Source organism: Alosa alosa, chromosome 1 (genome assembly GCF_017589495.1).
Source record: "Alosa alosa isolate M-15738 ecotype Scorff River chromosome 1, AALO_Geno_1.1, whole genome shotgun sequence".
Taxonomy (NCBI): Eukaryota; Metazoa; Chordata; class Actinopteri; order Clupeiformes; family Clupeidae; genus Alosa; species Alosa alosa.
In genome coordinates this window covers 11,777,907-11,799,795 of record NC_063189.1, presented here as the reverse complement: position 1 = coordinate 11,799,795, position 21,889 = coordinate 11,777,907, and the positions used below count along the sequence as shown (strand labels likewise).

Sequence of the window (21,889 nt, the reverse complement as noted above, 5' to 3'; positions counted from 1 at the left end):
GGAGGCGGACGAGCGACAGAGATGGACAGAGGCCTCAGGGGACTGATAAGAACACTGAGCTGACAGCACAATCTCCCACTTCATCCTCTCTCTCTCTCCCTCTATCTCCTACCATCCCTCTCTCTCTAACTGTCTGTATGTTGCTCTTGCTCCCTCTATCTCTCTCTCTCTTTCTTTGGCTCCTACTGTCCGTCTGTCTCTCTGTCTGTCTGTCTGTCTCTCTCTCTTGCTCCCTCCCTCCCCCCCCCCCTCTCTCTCCCTCTCTCTCTCTCTCATGACATATCTCAAATGCAGTGGCACCAGACGCTTGCCACAGCCCTAACAGCGTTTGGCAGATGAGCCGTGGAGCCTGCTGAGCGCTGTAAAGACACTAGTGCCTAAGGCCAGTCACACTAAGCCCTCTGCAGGAGGAGCCTGGCTGTGCTGGATAGGGTAGCAGGCCCACATGTTGATTTAAAAAATCTGATGGTGTTTTACAAGAGGCGGAGGAGGCAGCTTGCAACCCTAGGGCTTGCAGTGTTTTTTTTTTTTTGCATTTTGTTTTTCTTAACCTCCAATAAGTGAAGCTGATGAGGATATGCAGAGCAACTCCTCTGTGTTACGCCAGGGAAGTGTTCTTCCCCCCAGGGAGAGCGCAGCCACTGTGATCAAGCTCTGCTCACAAACATGCGCTGAGGGAACATCAATGCTGCTCTCATATATAATGCAGGGTGCTCCGTAATAGCTTGTGTAACCGTGTTTTTTAAACGCGTGCGCACGCTTGTGTGTGTGTGTGTGTATGTGTGTGTGTGTGTGTGTGTGTGTGTGTGTGTGTGTGTGTGCGTGTGTGTGTGTGTGTGTGTGTGCGTGCGTGTATGTGTATGCAAAATGAAAATGGATACATATAAAGGGGAGAGTAAAAAAAAAGCTCTTGGATCATCCATCCCCATATGAATTCATTTGATTAAATAACTTCACCGCATCACATTATTTTTCATTTCCATAAAAGAGATATTGTCCTGATTAATGTCTGGACATTAAAATACATGAATAGACCTGGACAGCCCTCAAAAAAGCCTTTCATTTCCTCTTGCTTTTTCCCCAGCTGCATAAAGAAGAGCTCCTTTCAGTGCAAAGGGGGACATTTGCCAGTAGTATTTTACAGTGTCACACAGATATGACTGGGTAACCCTTTACTGTAAAGCATGTTTCATTCATTTTAACCCTTGCCTGATGGGCACGCAGACCTCCTCAATTAGAATTGAGAGTGCAGAGTGCTGGGTATTCCCAGGCTATGTTAACCCTGTAATTATGAGCGAAGCGGCGGTCATATAGGTTTAGTCAGATTTTTTGTCCAAATTTCCGGGACACTGTAAGACCGAGGTAGACGAAACTTGGTGGGCATGTAACCCCACATGGATAGCATGGAACCATCGTTTTTCGTTTTGATCTGTAGCCCCCCCACTGGACTGGACCCCCTGAAAGGAGGGTAGGGCAGACACAGTTTTCTGTGAATATCTCGAGAACCGTAGGGTTTAGGAGGACCTTTTTTTTTTTGTATGTTGATCTCAATGGGCCATGTTAACCCATTCCATAACCACTCATTTCATTTATAGCGCCACCTAGTTAAACACAAAAAAGGAAAAAATTAGGTGTTTTTATCACAATATCTCTGGCTGACATGGTCAAAACTGCACACAATTGAAAGTGTAGGATCATTATGACACCCTCCGAATGAATGCCAAGTTTCGTGAACTTTCGTTCATGGGGGGCCTTACAATAAAATAATTTATGTGTACATTTAGTGACCGTACACCAACAAGGATTCCCAGGACACTGAAAGACCAGGGTACACGAAACTTGGTGGGCATGTAACCCCACATGGATAGCATGGAACCATCATTTTTCGTTTTGATCTGTAGCCCCCCCGGTGGACTGGACCCCCCGAAAGGAGGGTAGGGCAGACACAGTTCTCTGTGAATATCTTGAGAACCGTACGGCCTAGGATGACCAATTTTTTGCGTATGTTTGCCTCCAGGGGTCATGTAAACCCATTCCATGTGCACACATGTGCATAAACAGATACACACGCACACACATACATTCACAGTAATCATATGTATGACACATACTCACACAGTAGACATATGTACGCATGCATGCACATGCACAAACACAGGCACATACGCAGGCACATACACACACACACACCATCACACATAAACATAAACATGTACACGCACACATGCACACAAGAATTTCTCAGAATTAAGAACAGGCAAGATGGGGGTGGGGTTGTATAAAATGAATTTTACATGTGAAATCTATGAACTAATCATGTTTTTGTACTCTAGCAGATACCAGTGAGAATTGAGTGTGGATAATGCAATTTAGTAAGACAGTTGGAATCATATAGGCCTTTCAGCGTGATTTATTTTTGTGGAAAAAATGTGCTGGACTGGGCGGCGGTCATATTTTGTACCGCTCTGCGGTATATCTAGTTGGTTGTTCTTTTGGGGGGGGGGGGGTATTTGTATCTATATTCTCGCTTATTAAGTATGTCACTTTGATTTGAAATCCCTAACGCATTCTCATTTTTATTCTGTTCATCTTTAAAGATAATAACTCAGCAGAGGTCATTTTATAACATGTTAAAGGCATTCTAAGCGATGTTGGGTAACATCACTTCTGCTGACGTTCAAACAAAATAGAGAGTTAGCTCCCTCCCTCCTGTGCAATTGAAACTCTCCTTAATGTGTCGTTCATAGGCTGGAACAGTTTGTTATGTTTTCATGGTCCAGGTTGGACCAGGTTGTTGTTGTTGCTGTTTTTGGAGCCTGGGCAGAGACTGTGTTTTTTACAGTGTATTCAGGGCATAGGCAGCTAGCGGATGGTGAGGTAATGTTTGCTGTATATGACAAAAAAGCTTAGAAACTTAGCTTAGAAACCACGTAACATCGCTTAGAGCACCTTTAAGTTATAAGAGTATTTGTTTCACATAGATTGTGAAATATTAGGTCACCCTTTTACTGTCCTTACAAACTTCAATACATCATGACGGTTTAAATTTGATATGAAAGGCAGTGAAGGTGAATCAGCACTTGACTTTTACAACGTCTGACAGTGGACTCTTTTAAAGAAGCTGAGCTGAAGTGTTTACTTGGCGACTCAGACTGCATCTGATAAGCATCGGCGTTGTTTAAATGCCATCTTATCCCATTTCATCTGTTTGCCATTGGCAAGTTTTTTTTCCCCCTCGGAGGCATCTTTATGACAGGGTAAATCAAAATGGCACCGCGGCAGTACGAGCATGCGACCGCACTGCATCCCCTCTTACTCCCCACCCATTAGGACGGGGCGGCGGCATCTTTTCAGATGCAGTGTGAAGCAGACAAATAAGACCATCTGTTATCTTAGGGAAAGGTTAATGCCTTCCTCGCCTTCCTCGCCGATGCTTCACCTCCACACACACAGTCCCGTCGGCCTTATCTCTCCTCATCGGGTCACAGTCCCCTCCACCTCCTCCATCTTCTCACAGCAGTGTGGTCCTGACGCGCCGCCCCCGCGCCCCCTCCACCCAACACGCCAGGCTGGAGTACAGAGAAGCAGGCCAATGGCTTCCTCTCTCTTGAGTTTCTCATGAGGCTCGTTGTCAACATGGCACAGCGACATCCACAAGGCCTACATATTTTCATTAGTAATGCAATGTAGGCACGGGCGGGGAACATTCCATCAACAGCAGACACCTGTGTGGTTGGCTTTCATGACACCTGAACAAGCCATTATTGTAAATCATGGAATGTGTCCATGCATGTCTTCATGGCTGACATTTCAATCACACCAGGATACCACCTAAAATCTTATGGAAGATGTATGTTCTCCACGCCCTCACATTATTAATTTCTGTTGAAGATCTGTATAAAAGAAAGCATTTTATTCCCTATGGGGAATGACACATTCTGGCCAATCTGTGCTGTGTCGGATGCTTGCATTGGCATCATGCTTTCATTGTAAACAAGCACATTACTCATATCAAACTATATTGTAAATGCCTTCTTATTTTTACTTTTTATATTGTTTACTTGAATGTTATGTTTGTCTGTGGACCTAATTGGTAAAATATGTCTTGTCTCCACCGTGGGATAGTGGGAAACGTAATTTCGATCTCTTTGTATGTCTTGACATGTGAAGAAATTGACAATAAAGCAGACTTTGACTTTTGACTATGATCAATATCTAGCAAAGATTACAAATCACGGAGTAACATAGCAACAGCAAACATGTATAACCTAACCTAATGTTGCATTGATGTTGGAAATTGTTTATACAGTGCAACCGGAAAGCTTTCAGACCCTTTCGAGTTTTCCACATTTTGTTATGTTTCAGGCTCATCTTAAAATGGATTCAATTAATTTTTCTTTCTCATCAATCAAATCACACAATACTCCAACACAATACTATCAGTGCTTGATGTGCTGTACTACTATAGTGTGTGTACATTGTTTACACTGGTGCATCATTTTGGGAACTATTTGTAACTGATGCTGTACTTCTATTTACCTTTAGTTATGCTCTGAAAGTCACACACGCACGCACGCATGCACACACACACACACACACACACACACACACACACACACACACACACTATTTGCCCCCTTCCAATATATGCTTGCATGAGTTCAAGACCATGGAGAGAGTGGCAGGACATTGGCACCCAAACAGGATGTAGGCTCTTCCTCTAAGGGCAAATCAGCAAGTGGTGGGCAGCCACAGAAATTGGCACCTATTGATCCCTTTGTTCACAGCATGTCACCCTGATCCCAGAGCTGCCAATGCTTATTAGCTTGCGCCGCAGCCTGTCGGCATCCATCAGGGGAGAGAGGGGCACGTGCTGTCCAGTCAGGGGGCCACTGGCACAGTCGCATGTATCATAATAAAAGCCATTCTGTCACCCAGTAGCTGCTCTAACAACTACATCTCCAAATAACAATCACATTGATGGTCACTGCCACTAAATTGAGATAAGCCAGAAAGAAATGCTGCAGTGCAAAATGTTGGCAAGAGGTGTAGTAGGAGGATGGTTGGTGATTCCCCACTGGCAGGAAAATGGCTGGCTTCAAGGCCCTCACCAGGCGCTGCTGTATCATTTCTCTCATTTAGTCTCCATGCTGGCACTTGCAGTCATTTCCATGTGATACCCCATGTCTGGCTGATGTAGTCATGCCAATCCCCACGATCGGCTCATTTTCTGTGCTCCTGCAGAGACTTCTGGTGCCTATGATAGGAGTTTAACCCTCTACACACACACATGCACACACATAAACACACACACTTTTCACAGAGAGAGAGACACAGACACACACACACTCACACACTTTTTTACAGCAGAGATGGGCTAAAAGAGAGTATTGTGAGCCTCCATCCTGTCATCTCTAATTACAGGGCTGCCCATGAGAACTGCCATTAGACGACTGCAAGGAGAGATAGGGTGCTAAAAATGCAGCGCACTCCTCAGAGGTAGATGAGCAAGAGAGCCTCTCCGACATTAAGCCTGATGGCGTCTCATTGTCTCCCAAACGCAAAAGGAAGCTTTGATAGGAGGCTGCAGGGCGACGGGAAACTTTCCCATCAACCCGCTTTGCTAGTTATGTCACGCTGTCTTTGTGACCCGCGCCGACTCATGGAGGCGAAAGCGCCTGACATCAGCAAACTACACAACTGAGGACAGGACAAGACCAGCAAAATGCCACTGAACCAAGCAGAGAGAAAAACAGGAGACTCTGCTTCCTTTTGTATCTGTTTTGTGTCACAGTGCACACACACAGGCTTTCGCATACCACTGTCCGTGCTTGCGTGTGAGGAGAATATTTTCTGCTGTATTATGGACCCTTCCTCCACACTCCCTTTCACTACTTTATATGCCCTGAGACAAATGCTGTGGCATTTTCTGAAAGTAGCAATTCAGTCCCAGGATCAACTGGCATATCTCTGAAGAGTTCCTCAATGAAGGGTTGCAAGCAATATTTTAACGGTGTTGTTGTCCAGCCTCTGTGAATAGTTCCCAGTCATGCTGTGCATTTCTGAGGCGATCGGCTATGCGTATGTGGTATTTAGAAGTGAGATTGTTCACAGCCAGTGAGACCTTGGCTAAGAAAGGATTTATGAAACCCCTATCAATATGGTATAGGGACATGGTATAGATACATTGTACTCTGTTCTACAGATAAAATACTTTCCCTGCATCCTGCATCATGTTTTATTTGCTTTAAAGGTACACTTATATGATGTTTTTAAAATGGTGCAGCGGGACAACAAAACACAATCTGAGAATTGTTCACTATGGCATGCATATGGAAAAGAAACAGGAAGTCAAACAGACTACAAAACAAGTTAATACACACACTGACATGGAGTCACTTCCTTGCAGTCAGAAGAGTTGACAGTCGGGTTAAAACTAAATCACCTCATGACTAATTCAGTCATTCATCTTCTTTTGCTATTGTGTAGAGGTCTGCACGACTGCGGTCATATACCATTCCCGGATCTGTGTTCATGTGAAATAGATTTCTCCCTCGTAAGCCGACACTAAGAAGTCATTTACTCAAAGACTCGCATTTGTTACCCACCCCATTGAGCCCCTCTAAAGACTTATCCACTGAGCCTAACAAAGATGGAAAATCGTGTTGCCATAATCACTCTGACCAGATGCTCTGAGCCCCTGGAGTTGTAGCGTTGATGTGATTCATTTCAAGGATTTTTTTTTTGTTATTCTCGGCCTTCAGGATAGATGCAAAGGATAACGGGCGCTGGAGAATCACTGTAACAATCAGAGGCGATTCTAGACCTAGAGCTTTGCTGGGGCACAGGCCCCCAACTCCCAATACATAAAAAAAAAAAATAATAATAATAATAATAATAATATGAAATAAATGCGCAATATGAAATAAATGGCTAGCCTGATTTGGACCATCACATATCTCCCCTAGGTCACAGACATCCTCCTCCATACATAATAGTTTTACGTCTAGCCCTTATCATGTCCTCATCCGTTTCTTGCCTGTCTCTCTCCTCCTCCTCCTCCCCCTGCCTGGTACTGGACTGCCCAACCTCTTTCTCCCCTCTCTTCTCCCTCTCTTCGACCTTCTTCTCCTCCTCCAGCACTCTCTCCCTCAATTGTTGTAGCAGCCACTATCCAGCAACATCCAGCAGCCACTATCCAGCAACATCCTTATTTAACTTTGCCATTAAACCATTGATCAAATCACAGCACTGGCTATTACCAGCATAAATGTTAATGTTACCGTTAATGTGGGCAAAATGATCATACCTCCCTCATCCTCCTCACTGTTCCTCTCCCTCTGCCTCTGTTCAGGAAGAATTTTCTGATGTCCATCTCTGAATAGTTTGTCAGAAGGCTATGTTTAGTTTTACAGTAGGACAGCTTCACAAACAGTATAGGCTACTTTTACAGGACTCTCTACAGTATACGTATACAGTACTTATAGGCCTACTTATTAATTGTCCGCATGTGTGCATGCAGCCTACGCATGGTGTGAGTGTGTGTGTGAGTGAGAGAGCACAAGCTGGTAAACTTGCTAAATTTAGGCTACAATGACGCTAAGCATTGAAAAACAGATGCTAGTTATGTGGGTAACAGTAACACTCTCTAACAGCGATCAACTTGTCATTTTTTCTGTCAAACAAGTTGTGAATTTGTTGTAACATTAAACAGGGGATGACTTACTCTGTGCTCAAAGTGATGTAATGAGCTCCAGCGGATTCCACAGTGTATGTGTGTGCAGTACAATGAAACACTCGGAAGAATCATGTGAACGATTTTCATTGGTCTTACCCAATCTTACCCAGCTACAGAGGTGCTATTTCCTGATTGGCTATTATGGCCCCTTTCTTTATTCCTTATTTTTTTATAAGCAGGCACGGAGATGCGCTCAGGAATGCCGTTTCTAGCTAGAGCCGCGCTAGAATTTTACTGGGACACTGGAGACTTTTACTAAGGCACGTGCCCCAGTGAATAAGGTCTAGTGACGCCCCTGGTAACAATACCCCTATTGGTTTCATGGATCAGCTTGATACTTCAGCCAGTTTTTCATCATTACTCTCTTATGCACAATTGAATTCGTTGGTGAGGAAAAAACACAAATAAAACCCTTGAAGGTGCCAAGATAAATCACAGATGCTTTTATACATCTTAAGTTGTTCTGTCTTTCTCTCTCTCTTTCTTTTTGCTTTTTGTTCTCCCCCAGTGCCAGTTTAGTCATCACCAGTGCTGCTTTGTGAGCCTGCTCTGCTCCCTCAGCTAAGATGTCGGCTGGGCACCAGATGACGCTGAGGAGCTACGTGGTGGGGCTGTCCTTTTCTCTCGCCTTCCTGGGAGTCTGCGCCTTACCGCCCCGAGGCGGCCTGGTGCGAACCACCAGGGTCAAGCGCCAGGCTCCCGATGCCGGCGGCGCGTCCGGGGGCAACCAGACACAGCCCATGATCTTCAACCACGTCTACAACATCAACGTGCCCCTGGAGTCGCTCTGCTCCGTGGACCTGGAGTCGGGCGCGGCCGGCCAGAGGGCGAAGGAGGCCACAGGGAGCGACGTGGGTAGCACTACGACAGCGCCCCCAGCCGAATACACGGAGGAGACGGTGGACGCGGACAGCCAGGTCACGTTCACCCACCGCATCAACATCCCCAAGCAGGCCTGCGGCTGCTCAGGCTCGGGCTCGAGTTCAGGCGTGGCCGCCGCCACCATCCAGCAGCTGACCAGCCGCATCGAGATGCTAGAACGGGAGGTGTCCCTGCTGCGCGTCCAGTGCAGCTCCAGCTGCTGTGGGGAGAGCTCAGCCATAGGTAAGTCTGAGTGGGACCCGGTCAGGAGGGGTGTGTGTGTGTGTTTGTATGTGTGTGTGTGTGGATGGTGTGTGGGGGGGAGGGGATTGGCAATTACTCCGTCACCCTCGCTGCATCCTCAGTCGATGCAGGTGTGGCGGCACACTGGCGGACTGCATTAGGATTCGGCCCCAGCTCTGGCAGAGTTGGGCTGCTCTTACATCATGGTACTAGTCGGCCTGAGCAATCGCACACCTGCAGTCCAAGGGCACAGGCTTCTCTAAAGAGCACTAGGAATGACTAACACACTGGAATGATTATACAGTACACAATGGCTTAATGAGGTCAAAAAGCAAAATTGTTATATATATATATATAATTGTTATATATATATATATATATATATATATATATATATATACACAATATATTGACTAGTTCAAGTTTTCTTTAGTAAATGAAGGAACTGGTATTTTATGTGTTGATTTTAGATATACAATATATGCCTGCTAAATTAGCATGAGTCTTACTGAATAAACAGTCAAATACATGAATTCTGTATCAAAAATGATGCATCATTGGATTCCTTCTGTGTCTATGTATGTGTATGTGATGATGTGGTTGATGGTTGATGTGTTTTGCGTTCCTTCCAGGTCGTCTGGATTACGTTCCTCACTGCAGCGGCCACGGCACCTTCAGCATGGATGTGTGCGGCTGTGTGTGCGACGAGGGATGGGCGGGCAAGAACTGCTCCGAGCCCCGTTGCCCAGACGACTGCTCGGGCCAGGGAGTGTGCATCGACGGCGAGTGTGTGTGCGACCGGGACTTTGGTGGCGACAACTGCTCTGAGCCCCGTTGTCCTGGAGACTGCTCAGACCGGGGCCTGTGTCTGGACGGCGAGTGTGTCTGCGAGGAGGCCTACACCGGCGACGACTGCTCCCAGAGCCGCTGCCTGAACGACTGCTCCGACCAGGGCCTCTGCGTCAACGGAACGTGCCAGTGTCGCCCGGGCTTCGTGGGGGAGGACTGCTCAGTGGTCTTCTGCGCAAACAACTGCAGCCAGAAAGGAGTCTGCAAGGACGGGTTCTGCGTCTGCCAAGAGGGCTTCACCGGAGATGACTGTGCATCCGGTGAGTTAATGTGCAGGAAACTTTACTCCATTTAATTTGTATGGATCTCATTCCACTTTAAGTGGGGCAATTGTTATTTATGACAATATAAATGTTTCATTGAATATTTTAGTGCAGTTGAAACTGTGCTCCAGAGACTCTGTACCTGTAGATGTAAGATCCATCAGTTGCCATTAATGATTATCAAATGTACATCTAAATGTGATGCAATAAAGCACACATGTGTATTTGCCGCTGTATTGTGTAAGACAAGACAATTTAATAGCACATTCCATACAGGCAACGAATGTGCGATATAAAAAATAAAAGTAAAAAGAACAGATGGAGACAGAGGATAGATGAAAATATAATTTATAAAAGTGAAGTGCATATAATAGAATAATTAAAGGAACATTTTAAGTTTCAGTGGAAGAAGCCCTGATACTTTCCTTTGGGAGGAGAGCAAAAGAGAGAACCATGGAGCAGACGTCTGCAATAGAGCCAGTGATGTTTCCAATAAATAGCTTTTTAGAGAAAGGGAGAGTATAAGTATAAGTATATATACTTTTTTGATCCCGTGAGGGAAATTTGGTGAGATCCTGTTTCTTTTTGTCCAAAAAGAGAGGGTTTCAAAAATCCAGAATTTAAACCTTAAAGAGATTGTATCAGGCTCTACAATGTCTGTCTACCAATGATTCTCTGCCATACAAATGCATAAAATATGGCTTATATTTAATCACTACTACAACCTACTTACCTGGAGAAACAATAACTGGCTTTTTAGATAGGAAATATTGGCTTAAGAGCAAGCCTGAAGCTCTGCTGGAATATTCAACCCAGCACAAAAGCAGCACAATTTTATTGCAGTAAAAAAAAGCACACTGCTATTGTCAGGTAAGGGGCATTGTAAAACTGGTGTATTTTGAGGCAAAATACAAATCAAAATCCTCGGCACACAGAAGCATGCTGGGTCTGCAGCCCTTGCCTCATACTAGAGGGAGTCAAGCCCCATGGCAGCCCCCCATGTCGCTAGCACCGGCCAAAGAAATTGGTGACGGCTTGCGGTGTAACAGCATTCATTTGTCAAAAGTCACATTCACTTGGGAAGATGTGTCACATTAGGCTTGCTGAGGCAATTTTTGAACCACGCGTACCCAGGTTCAGAGCTAGCTCTGCCGAGCCCCTCCACAGCTGTCATCTCGGAGAGAAAGAGAGAGAAGCGAGGCAAGAAAAAGGAGGGCAAATAATATTACCAGTCCAGCTCTCTTCATCCATTCATTTTCTAAAAGACCTAGTGGAGTCGAAATTGCTTATTTCACCGCAATTAGGAGAAAAATAGCCGGGTCGTGTGAGGGAGCACATGCTGAATACAAAGATAAAAACTGTTCAATTATTTGACAGTGCTCAAGTTGTGCTAGTTCAGACAATTTTGCCTATTTTAGTTTATGAAATGAGAAACAAATGAAGGCTGTGAATGAATAGCCTTTAACAACTGCACTTCATTTTCACCTGTGATGACACTAATAAGACCATGGAATTGGTATTATGCATTCAAAGGCCAGGGACTGTGTACCGGTTTGAGCGAAGCAAATCCTATCTGTCATGAAAATTTGTACCCAGAGTTCACCTCTCTGAGATATCACCCAAATGACATCTCCACAAATGCATAACGACGCGCATGTTTCTGAGAGCTAAGTTATGCACAGCAGCCTGAAGGTATGCACACTCTCCTTCAAGGTGAACGAAGTATAGAAGAAAAGTAGAAAAGATTTATATGTAAATTGTGAGCACAATCAGACATGGCTTTCACTGTCTGATTGTGCTCACAATTCTGTCCGGCATTGCCATGAATGCCCAGTGAGGCTTTTGCTGTTCTTTTTGTGCAGCATTGTGATGCTATTGATTTACATATTACATACTCCTGAGGGATCGTTTCAATTTATTCAGTCCACTCTTTTGAATTGTGTAGTGTTAAGATCAACTTTAAACCATTTTATTCTCAGATTAATTAAACTGACTATTGATTTCAGTCTACTGTTGCTGGTTTATTGAACAATGTTCACTGCTATCATTGATATTCCAATAAGCCCACCTCTGAGCTGAAAAACGTGTTGTGCGAGGAGTGAAGTGAAGACGGTTGATATTTTGCCTTAATCAAACAACTTCCTTTCCTGCCCCGTCTCTTAGTATCTCGGTCACATTTTCAGAAACCTGTTCCTAATGTCCCCAGCCCAATCATGTCCAAAAGGCTCAGGGGCATTTGTCATTCATAACTAAGACCATTTAAGGATGAAAGAGCACTGTATCCCAATTAACACATTCATTAAGGGACTTCTGGTTGAATATTAAAAGCTTGATCACATTAGCCTCTCCTGAGGATGCGTAATCAGAGTATGAGCGTATATGCTTTTATTAACAATTGCCCTCATGTGTTTGTATAAGGACGGTATTTAATTATATAATTAGAAAATTCCAAAAAGTCTGAACCAGCACCAGACCTTCAGATGTTTCAATCTACAGCAGTTTCTCAGCAAAATTAGTGCCAAGTCAGGGTGGGGAGGAATGAACAAAACAAAAGTGAATTTATTAAACAGTTCTATGTTTGAAGAGTTGGTCAAGCAGTAATTACAGTTTGGTCTTACAACTGCTTTGCTTAATGGATTTGCTTAAACCATGTTCGAGTCAGCCTTGCAAGTGTGCCGCACTGCTCTCCGCGGCTCTGCCGGGAAATTAGGAGTCAAGAACCCTGCACGGCTGAAGTCTGCTGGGAAATTGAGGAAAACACAGCAGTGAAGTTTCACTCCAACCGGCAACCCGACAAAGTTTAATAAGACTTTGCTCAGCCCGAAAAGCGGTCAAGCATCTAACACCATCCTTTAGGATCAAACGAGCCGTCAGAAGGAGTGAGAGAAAGAGAGAGAGAGTGGGCGAACACTTATTGGCTTCGTCTCCGAGCACCGAGGATTCTGGCCCGCTGCCTGGTCTCTACACCCCAGAATCTGTGTGCCAGGACCTCTTCGTCTGTAGATGCCCACTTACTGCCTGATTAATGAGGGATGGAGGGGGCCATGTTTGTCTGTGGGCGTCTGGGCTGGACATGCTCACCCCTCTTCACCCCCTCGGTAGCCCCCAATCTCCCCTGTCTCATCAGCCTGTTTTAGCCTCCACGACCTGGACAACTCTCCACCCCTGTTTGTTAATCACTGCTTGGTGCGCTACTGGTTGTTTTAAAGGGAAGATCGAGGAAGACATGGTCAATTCTTTTTTTAAGCAGCCCCACAGTAACGGTACGACGCAGCGTTAAGAGTTAAAACCTGAAGAAGAGTGGGACGAGGAAGCGGGCTGAGAGCCCATCTGGTGTGTTCGTGAGGAAGGCGCTGGAGTACCTCCTCAAGACTTTCATGGTACCCCAGGGGAAGCTTACACACTCGTGCTGTGTGGAGCCCCCCCATCTCAGGAGAGAAGCACAGCACTTTGGGGACAACAAGAGCTAGTACTGCCACAACTGTCTCCCCCTCTCCTTCACTCTCTCTCACTCACTCACTATTTCTCCTCTCTCTCTCTCTCTCTCTCTCTCTCTGGCTCACTCTCTCCTCCTCCTTCTCTCTTCTGCCATCTCATTCCTCTCAGGTGGTTACAGGATCTGTTCTTGTTGAGGCTGTGTCTCATTTGCATTCTCTGCTGCTGGCCTCTCAGGTTTATGGTCTGGCGCGGGTCCAGTTGCCCCCAGAGACTGTGAGAGTGTTCCGCTCCCACTTACCAAGCATACGGCAGAAGCTCTGACTTCATTAAAAAGATGACTTCTTCTCCACGGAACCTTGCTTGGGTCTTGTTATACTGTATCTGAGTCAGATGTAGTCAAACCCAGCAGTCGTGCACACAGCACTACTTAACCTAAAAGTGGTATGTTTTACCTATTTTAATCATAAATCATTTACCTTTACAGTGGCGTCACCCTTGAACCTTCAAGTGCGGGGAGTGACGGAACGTACCATTGACCTGGAGTGGGAGGGGTCAGTTGTGCTGACAGACTACCTGATCACGTATGTGCCAACCAGCCCGGGAGGTGTGCAACTTGAGATCAGGGTACCAGGCAATGTCACCAATGGCACCATCAAAGAGCTCGAGCCTGGGATTGAGTACACCATTAACGTCTATGCCGTGCTCAACAACGTCATCAGTGTACCTGTCACAGCTCAAGTGTCGACATGTGAGTGCAACTACGATCAGGTTTTACCCCCTCTATTTACCTTTTGAGCACGTTCATTAGGCAGAGGGCCATTGTTGTAAATATTTCATGTCGTCGATGTTTTTTACTATCTTAAACTTCAAGATTTATTTTCATTGAAGGCTTATCTAAGTTACATCTCCCCTTCATACAGACCCTTTACTGACTGCTAAGGAAATAATGAAATAATTACATTACATTACATTTAATTAGTTCCGATCATTGTCAAAATGTAAAAAGGACTCTCCTCATGTACAGGAAAGGACAAAGGAAAGATAATGAGCGATATCCCAATGTTCTTGTACCCAGTATTTACCTACAGGATATGATTAGACACCTGCCAAATGCTTAGTAAAACTGTTAGACTTGCAAATTGCTTGAGGGCAGTTATTTCACAGCTGATGCCTGTCAGCCATGTGGAAAGCTCATTTTAGAGCAACCCCCACCCCTCTCTCCTCCTTTCACAAGCATACCATTATTTGTCATGTAACGCAGGGGCATTCTGGGTAAAGCATTACAAACCTCAGTGCACAAATCGCCCACTTCCGACATAATCTGAAAAAGATGGAAGCAAAAGTAAACAAATTAAATCAATAGGAACAGTTCACACAATTGGCACCCGGCTTTTATCTCCTTAAGACATTCACGCTTCCCTGGACAGCACGAGATGGGAATTGTCAGAAGGCAGCAGCGCTGTGTGATGGATGTACATTTGTTTGCTCACTCCGTCTTTCAGTTTATAATGACAGAGAGTGTTCTCATGAAAGAGCCAAGTGTGGTTTCTAGCTGGCCCTTATCAGGTCCTGATCTCGGCTACATCTCCTCTCCACTCAGCCGTTGTATGGCCCTGGAGCTAGATTAAGAATGTGCAGCCAGCTAGCCCCACAAAGCAGACCCCTGCTGGCCTCTCCTCACCTCTCCTGCCCACCCCTCATCCTCGTGGGAGCGAGGAGAGGTCACCCTGCCCGTGAGAACCATTGATTTATTGGGTGTGCTGAAAACAGAGGCATATAACACATTAATCCTTGCCTTCCAGATCTTTCGAATCCAGATGGTTTAGTCTTCAAATCCATCACGGAAACATCGGTGGAGGTCCAGTGGAAGCCCTTCGACTACTTGTTTGATGGCTGGGAAATAAGCTTCATTCCCAAGGTAACCTTTTTTCTCGGGAAGGCCGGACAGACATCGATTCACCCTGACTGCACTGCCTAGGTGAAGAGCAACATTTGCATAGACCCAAATCATTTGTGTCCCTAGTCGATGCAGATCACTATCTTGCGTGACAGCTATTGTTGGGTATGCATGAGGGCTGCAGTTTCTTAGAATAACATTTTTTTTTTAAAGCAACACATTTTGAAGTCCTGTTCGTATTGACACAAGAGTGTGTGAAATTGCAAAGCCTCTGTGCATACACATTTCAATCACTCAAACTGAGAAAACACTGTTTGTTTACTAATACAGAATGTATGCTGATAGGCTCGCTGTTTGTATGGTGCGATTAAGGAGAACGACAAATAAAGGCGCATTATGCCGAACGTACCTTGACAACTCCACAAACATAGAGAGAGAGAGAAGAGAGAGAGAGAGAAGAAGAGAGAGAGAGAGAAGAAGAGAGAGAGAGAAAGAAGAAGAAAAAGAAGAAAAAGCAGAGTTGTTTTTAGCAGTATGATGTCAACCAGTGGGGATGAAGCGTCATGCTATTACGCACTCACCTCCAGTCATTCAAAGTAATGTTGTCGTTGTGTGCGTGACGTGACGGCCTCTGACTGTCAGCCTCTGTTTGACGAACCCCTGGCTGCGATGCCGCCTCTGTGCCAGATCCGCGCTAAATCGGGGGCCCTTGTCCGTCTCAGAGATGGCTCCTGTCGGGGGGTTGCCTGAGGCTTGCAGGAGTTCAGTATTTGTGGTGGAGACATTGATAGCGACGTGGCTGAAAATATCACAAGCGTGTGGAAAGATAAGGGAATACAGGTGCACATTTTTTCTCTCGTCATGCAGTTGGTAATGCAAGATGGAAAGGTGAGAATTATGTCCCATTTTACGGTGCTGCGCTCCACTCCTCTTGCTGCGGCGCGTGGCAGATTGTCTCTTTACTGATGATTCAGTGGATTTGAGAGTGGGACAGGTTTGTAGGCTCATAATGGTATTCTGTAGGCACAAGTTCAAAGTCAGGAAAGCTCTTGGTTTAATGCCCTCCATAAACATCAGACTCTTTAATCTCATGCCGGCTTTTAGTTTCTTAGTGGCAGACGTCCTCCATGCCCAGAGTGGCTGTGCTCCGGCCCACAAGAGGTTCATTGAGAAGATGAAAGTCAGGCATCACAATGACCAAACAGACCAGAAAGATTATCTCTCTCTCTCTCTCTCTCTCTCTCTCATTTTTTCCCTTGTTCCTTTTCTACTTGAGAAGACGGTCTGTGAATACAAAGAGGTGTGGGTGCACAGGGGTCATGGAGCACTCCAATCTTCCCCAGGAGAGACGCTCTGTGAGCAGGAGCCATCCTGGCCCGTGGTCACTGGGGAAATCATTAGAAGTGCAAGTCTTAACCCCCCTGGTGGAGGTTCGGATTAAAACCCTTTGGATTTAATCCAAAAGGCCAGTCCGCCACCACGGAATCTGGACAATATCTTAATGGATGGATGGGAGGGAGACATCCTCTGTAAGGGTATAAACAGGGGCTCGTGCCAATGCAACAGAGCCCTCCATAAGCAGATCAACTTGCAAGCAACAGAATGGGCAACATCTATATTCTAAATGCCTACCCCTTCTTGAATGCTGGGTAAAATCACTCCACAGTGTGTCAGGCGAGGCATTCCAGGAGAAAAAGAACACTTAGTACGTGCCAACCGCTTCTGACTGAACTTGGCGTAAAGTTTTCTAGAATAGCTCACTAGCAGTTAGCTCACTAAAAGAAGTTTGGTTAAGCTCATCAAACATTTTCTCCCAGTTCAAAGTTTTTTTCTGGCGTATGGCTTGCACAGTTTGCTGGCTAAAGCCTCCCACCAGCTTGCTATAATTCCCCTGTTCATTAGAGCTGCGTGCTGTTTGTTGCCTCTGCCTCAGAAGCTTCCTCCCTCCCAACATAGCCTGCCCCACCCCCACTCCCGCAAGTGTGGCGGCTGCGCTTTGATGTCCATATGAAAGCATCCCTTTAAAGTGAAGGGTCTCCTCGTTGTCCGCATTTTTTAATTTTTTTTTTCTTCTTTCGTTTGGTGGCGTCCGCCGTCTGCTGCGCAGGATAACGACGGGGGGATGACGGCACAGCTGCCCAGCACCATCACCTCCTTCCATCAGACAGGGCTGAGGCCGGGGGAGGAGTACACCGTCAACCTGGTGGCGCTGAGGGACCAGGGCCGCAGCCAGCCCGTCACGGCCACCGTCACCACCAGTAAGGCTCGGCCACAGCTCGCACGGTCTCACTCTCACCATCTGTGCCAACCTAGTGTCATAACACACACATAACCATGTCATACACATATCACAAAAACACACCCATATTCTCTCATTGATTTTTTTTTTCAGGAATTGGCGCTCATTAAAGTGACACTGTCATGCCATTATTGATTAATTGCTGTGGCGGCTCTTAGAATTATATATTTCTTATTTACCTGTGTAGACATTCTTTATATTGTCACTGTGCCACTAATACCACTACGCAGTCATAGCGTACATACATTTTGAGAGAGTACATGATAATTACATAGCATGACAGAGATCCATAACTAGACAGTAGCTGTGAAATCAACCTCTGCTAGGATCATAAGTAGGCTTTTGCCTTGGCAAGTTTATATATTACGGTTGCGTTGCTATTTTTGTATGACAGAAGGTTTACGTAAAAAAAACCCTGTCTGTTTGGGTTAGTCATTTACTAGCTGCTGCTGCCTCGGCAGATCCACTCATTGCCTTATTGATTGCCCACATCTTGGTTTCGTTTCCATCTCGATAAGTCAACAGCTTAGCTTTTTCTAAGGGTTTGATAATAGCAGTATAGCTGACACCACATCAGTCTGGAAAAGGTAAATTCTTCTGTGTAAGAAAACACCAGCTACAATTGGAATGATTAGATTGCATTCATTAATAGCAGGTTGCAGGGAAGGGTGATGGAATACAATAAGTAAAGTGAAGCTGTCGGAAAACAATGGCGCACAGTGAACGAGGAGTATTAGACATAACACACACATCAGTTAAGCTCAGCTAGCGTAAAACATCACTTTGATGGATGGGTCAGTTTGCTAGCAATTATGCACTCAATATAAACCCAGGACCTTCCAGTGTGTCAGTTGGAGACAGAGATTAGATTCAGTTGAACTTTTCCAGTAGGCCTGCTTTTCAAATGATGTCTTGGCAGTGAAAACACCATTAATTTTCACCAAGCCTTGCTGTCAACCAAAATTAAAGAGGCATTATTTATGCATAGAAGCTGATGAATATTTAATTTGTCCACTGCAGATACCTTATTGGATAAAGAAAGACAAATGTGACACTAGGCAATTATGTATGCATGAGGATTATTATCCTCCCTGGCACTAAAATAGAAGAAATCCACAGTAACACTCAAAAATGGCAAGCAAAAACAAGCAGAATTGAGAGTATTGCTTTAGTTTTGTGTGTGTGTGTGTGTGTGTGTGTGTGTGGGAGGGGGTTCTTCCATAGTACAACTTCTTTGCCCATATTAGTTTTAAATAATGATTATTATTTTTTTTCAAAGTGGAGTAATTAACTAGGTTATTTACAATGAGTTAACAGGGTTTGTAATATTCCATTTTTTTATTGGCCAGAAATTAAGTTCCTTTGAAACTGCTACAAGCATGAACAAATGACTGTTTCTTCTTACAGTAATTAGCTCAGTAGATGCTACTCAGATGGAAACTATGGAATAGCTGTGTGACCTCAAGGGACTTTCACCATCAGTGTGTCTGTTTTCATTGCGCTCCATTTGAGAAAGGTTAATTACTTACAGAATGCATTTTCCTTAAGTAAAAGTTTCCCTCTTTTATAGAAGAGTACCAATAGGCACACTCCTGAAGCTCTCAGAGCATATGCGGCAACAATTAGCTTCCACCATAATCAATGAAACTGGCTATGCCAGACGTGATAGCGGCGTGCACGCTCGATACAATTAGACCAGTCTTCTATTTTTACTTTCCACGAATGGAACGTTTCAGTTGTGCACCCAGTGCAGCCCAGCTGTAAGTCTATTCCATATGGTGCCAGTTTTCCTAATGGACATGGTAAGCTCAGAAATTGGACTGGGTTGATTATAAACCTAATGACAAGCACTTGTGAATAAACAAACAACTTTTATTATTTTGGAATAAACTTAGAATTGCACAAGACAGGATTTTAAAAATGGGGTATTAAACACTGTCATTATAAATATGAAAGTGCTACATGATGGGTTTTCTGTATCAACTGTAAAATGCAGACGCATGGCAGAGCGCCACCAGGTCTCTATGCATGCCATGCTTCCCCTCTGAGAGAGGACCCACTTAAGTTATTTTTGTGTCTCATTTGTTTCTTCAAACAAACAGTGTGACCACCATAATGGTGTTCTTTTTCTTGCCTCAGAGATTGATGGTCCGACTGACCTGATCGTCCGAGATATTTCAGAGTCTGTGGCATTTGTGGAGTGGACCCCACCCAAGGCTAAAGTGGACCAGATCGTCCTCCGCTATGGGCTGGTTGGGGCAGAAGGCCCTAAGACCACTTTCCGCCTGCAGCCGACGTTGAGTCAGTACTCTCTGCAAGTGCTGCAGCCAGGCTCACGATATGAAGTGTCTGTCAGCGGGGTACGCAAGGGTAACGAAAGTGGAGCCATTTCAACTGAATTTACCACCGGTGAGCACTGGTCCCAGACTCTCCTACTCAGATTCTGCACTTTGCCAACAGAGATAAACGTCTAAAGAGAGAGATAAATGGATAAAGTTTAAAGCTTTTTTAAGGCAATCTTGCAAACTTTAGTAGATCTGTATACATTTTGAATGATCTCTCTGTGAGATCTGTGAAACTAAGATATTTCAACTAGTTTTCTGCATGAGACAAGTAGCTACTGAATAAGACATGAAAAACATGAAAAGATAGTATCACAAATAAATCACAAAATACTGTGCCTCTTCAAACATTTATAGTTGGCAATCTGTTTCATCTGTTGCATAATGCCACAAATCCAACTTCTGATGATCGGTCTGAGTGGACCAACCATTGTCAGTTCTGTCATTCTTCTCAGAGCTGGACGCGCCCAAGAATCTGCGCGTGCTGTCCAGGTCCTCCACCTCTCTGGAGCTGGAGTGGGACAACAGCGAGGCAGAGGTGGAGGGTTACCGCGTAGTGTACAGCACGCTGGCCGGAGACCAGTACGACAAGGTGGTAGTGCCCCGCAACGAGGGACCCACCAGCCAGACAACACTCACAGGTGAGCCGATGCCCAATCCTGTCAGCTCGTTCCTGAATGTTTGTGGAAAATAATTGGATTTATTACATTCATTATGATTGTGCGACTATAGCATTATGTTTGGTAGTGTGCATATCAAAATTAAATTGAATCCATCATCCACGTAATTAACTTTCCGTGCATTCTGCATAATTGGATATTTCATTATCTTTGGTTAATATCAGGACAGAAAATAAACTCTCTCTAATCTAGCCTATTATACTGACTTGCCATAGGTCATGAGCCATGGGTTTGACATTAATTTGAAAATCTTATTTTGTCAGCCATGATCTAATTGATAACACTTTGGCTCTGTTTTTGAACAGTATAAACAAAGAGTGTTCTTAACCCATTTAAGCCCAATTTTTTCCCAGACATGCAAATATGCAAATCATGTGTTATTAGCAACCCTTTGAAGTAATCAATAATTACTTTTTTTTTTTTTATTTAGAAAAGTAGATGAAAAATTGAGTTTTATTACTGGTCACAATAGTGACCGGTGGGATAATATGCGTATACTCAATTAAAGGTTGCTCAAATTGCTTTTTTGTTAAAATAAAGGTATTCTGACAGGACTTCAAACTGATATGAACACTGAGACCAATGGCAATAATAAATATGATATGTAAACATTGTTTATTTACCAGGAGCTTCGGCTCGTTAAAATAGAACCCTGAATGTGTATGTCTTTGCGTGCGTGTGTGTCTGCATGTAGTTGTGAGAGTTAGTGTAAATGGTCTGTGTGTGTGTATCTGCATGGGGTGTGAGAGTTAGTGTGCATATTGTGTGTGTGTGTGTGTGTGTGTGTGTGTGTGTGTGTGTGCGTATATGTATATACAGTGTTGGGAGTAATGCGTTACAAAAGTAATGTAATTACTGCAATATATTGCTGTTTGCGGTAACGCGATAATGTAAGGCATTACAAAAAAAAATTGGGTAATATTTACTTGGTACAAACTTCAGTAACGCGCGTTACAATGCAGTTTAACCCAAAATTAAGCGCTTGTTTTGTTTTGATACATATTCGCAAACACCACGCGAGAACAACAGAGGAGAAAAAATCCGCGCAAAATAGTAGAACGTTATCTCCTGATACTGGTTAAATATGACCACGAAGTACTAGAATTCGTTTTCCAAGCATTTAGGCTACATGAAGCACATGATATGCTGAGTCGACTGAAACGCATTCCATTCAGATAGCTAGGTGGATACCAGGCTCATAATTTACTTGTATTCACGAAACGAAATGTGAAGCAACATGTCATTGCATACTTCCATTTCCAAAGCAATGAAGGTTGCT

The 21,889-nt window shown here is 44.5% G+C and overlaps 1 protein-coding gene across 4 annotated transcripts in view; it reads left to right on the top strand.

The window, feature by feature from the left end:
- Nucleotides 1–21,889, top strand: part of tnr (tenascin R (restrictin, janusin)) — a 115,530-nt gene that overhangs the window by 67,481 nt on the left and 26,160 nt on the right. For 3 of the 4 annotated variants that reach the window (XM_048248107.1, XM_048248120.1, XM_048248100.1), the window contains 7 exons: nt 8,247–8,842; nt 9,475–9,951; nt 13,877–14,140; nt 15,195–15,310; nt 17,397–17,547; nt 19,728–19,997; nt 20,368–20,571. In XM_048248107.1, coding sequence (XP_048104064.1) covers nt 8,305–8,842; nt 9,475–9,951; nt 13,877–14,140; nt 15,195–15,310; nt 17,397–17,547; nt 19,728–19,997; nt 20,368–20,571 — 2,020 coding nt within the window. In that variant the 5' untranslated portion in view covers nt 8,247–8,304. The remainder of the gene's footprint in view (nt 1–8,246; nt 8,843–9,474; nt 9,952–13,876; nt 14,141–15,194; nt 15,311–17,396; nt 17,548–19,727; nt 19,998–20,367; nt 20,572–21,889) is intronic. The other variant, XM_048248113.1, reaches the window with a different exon arrangement.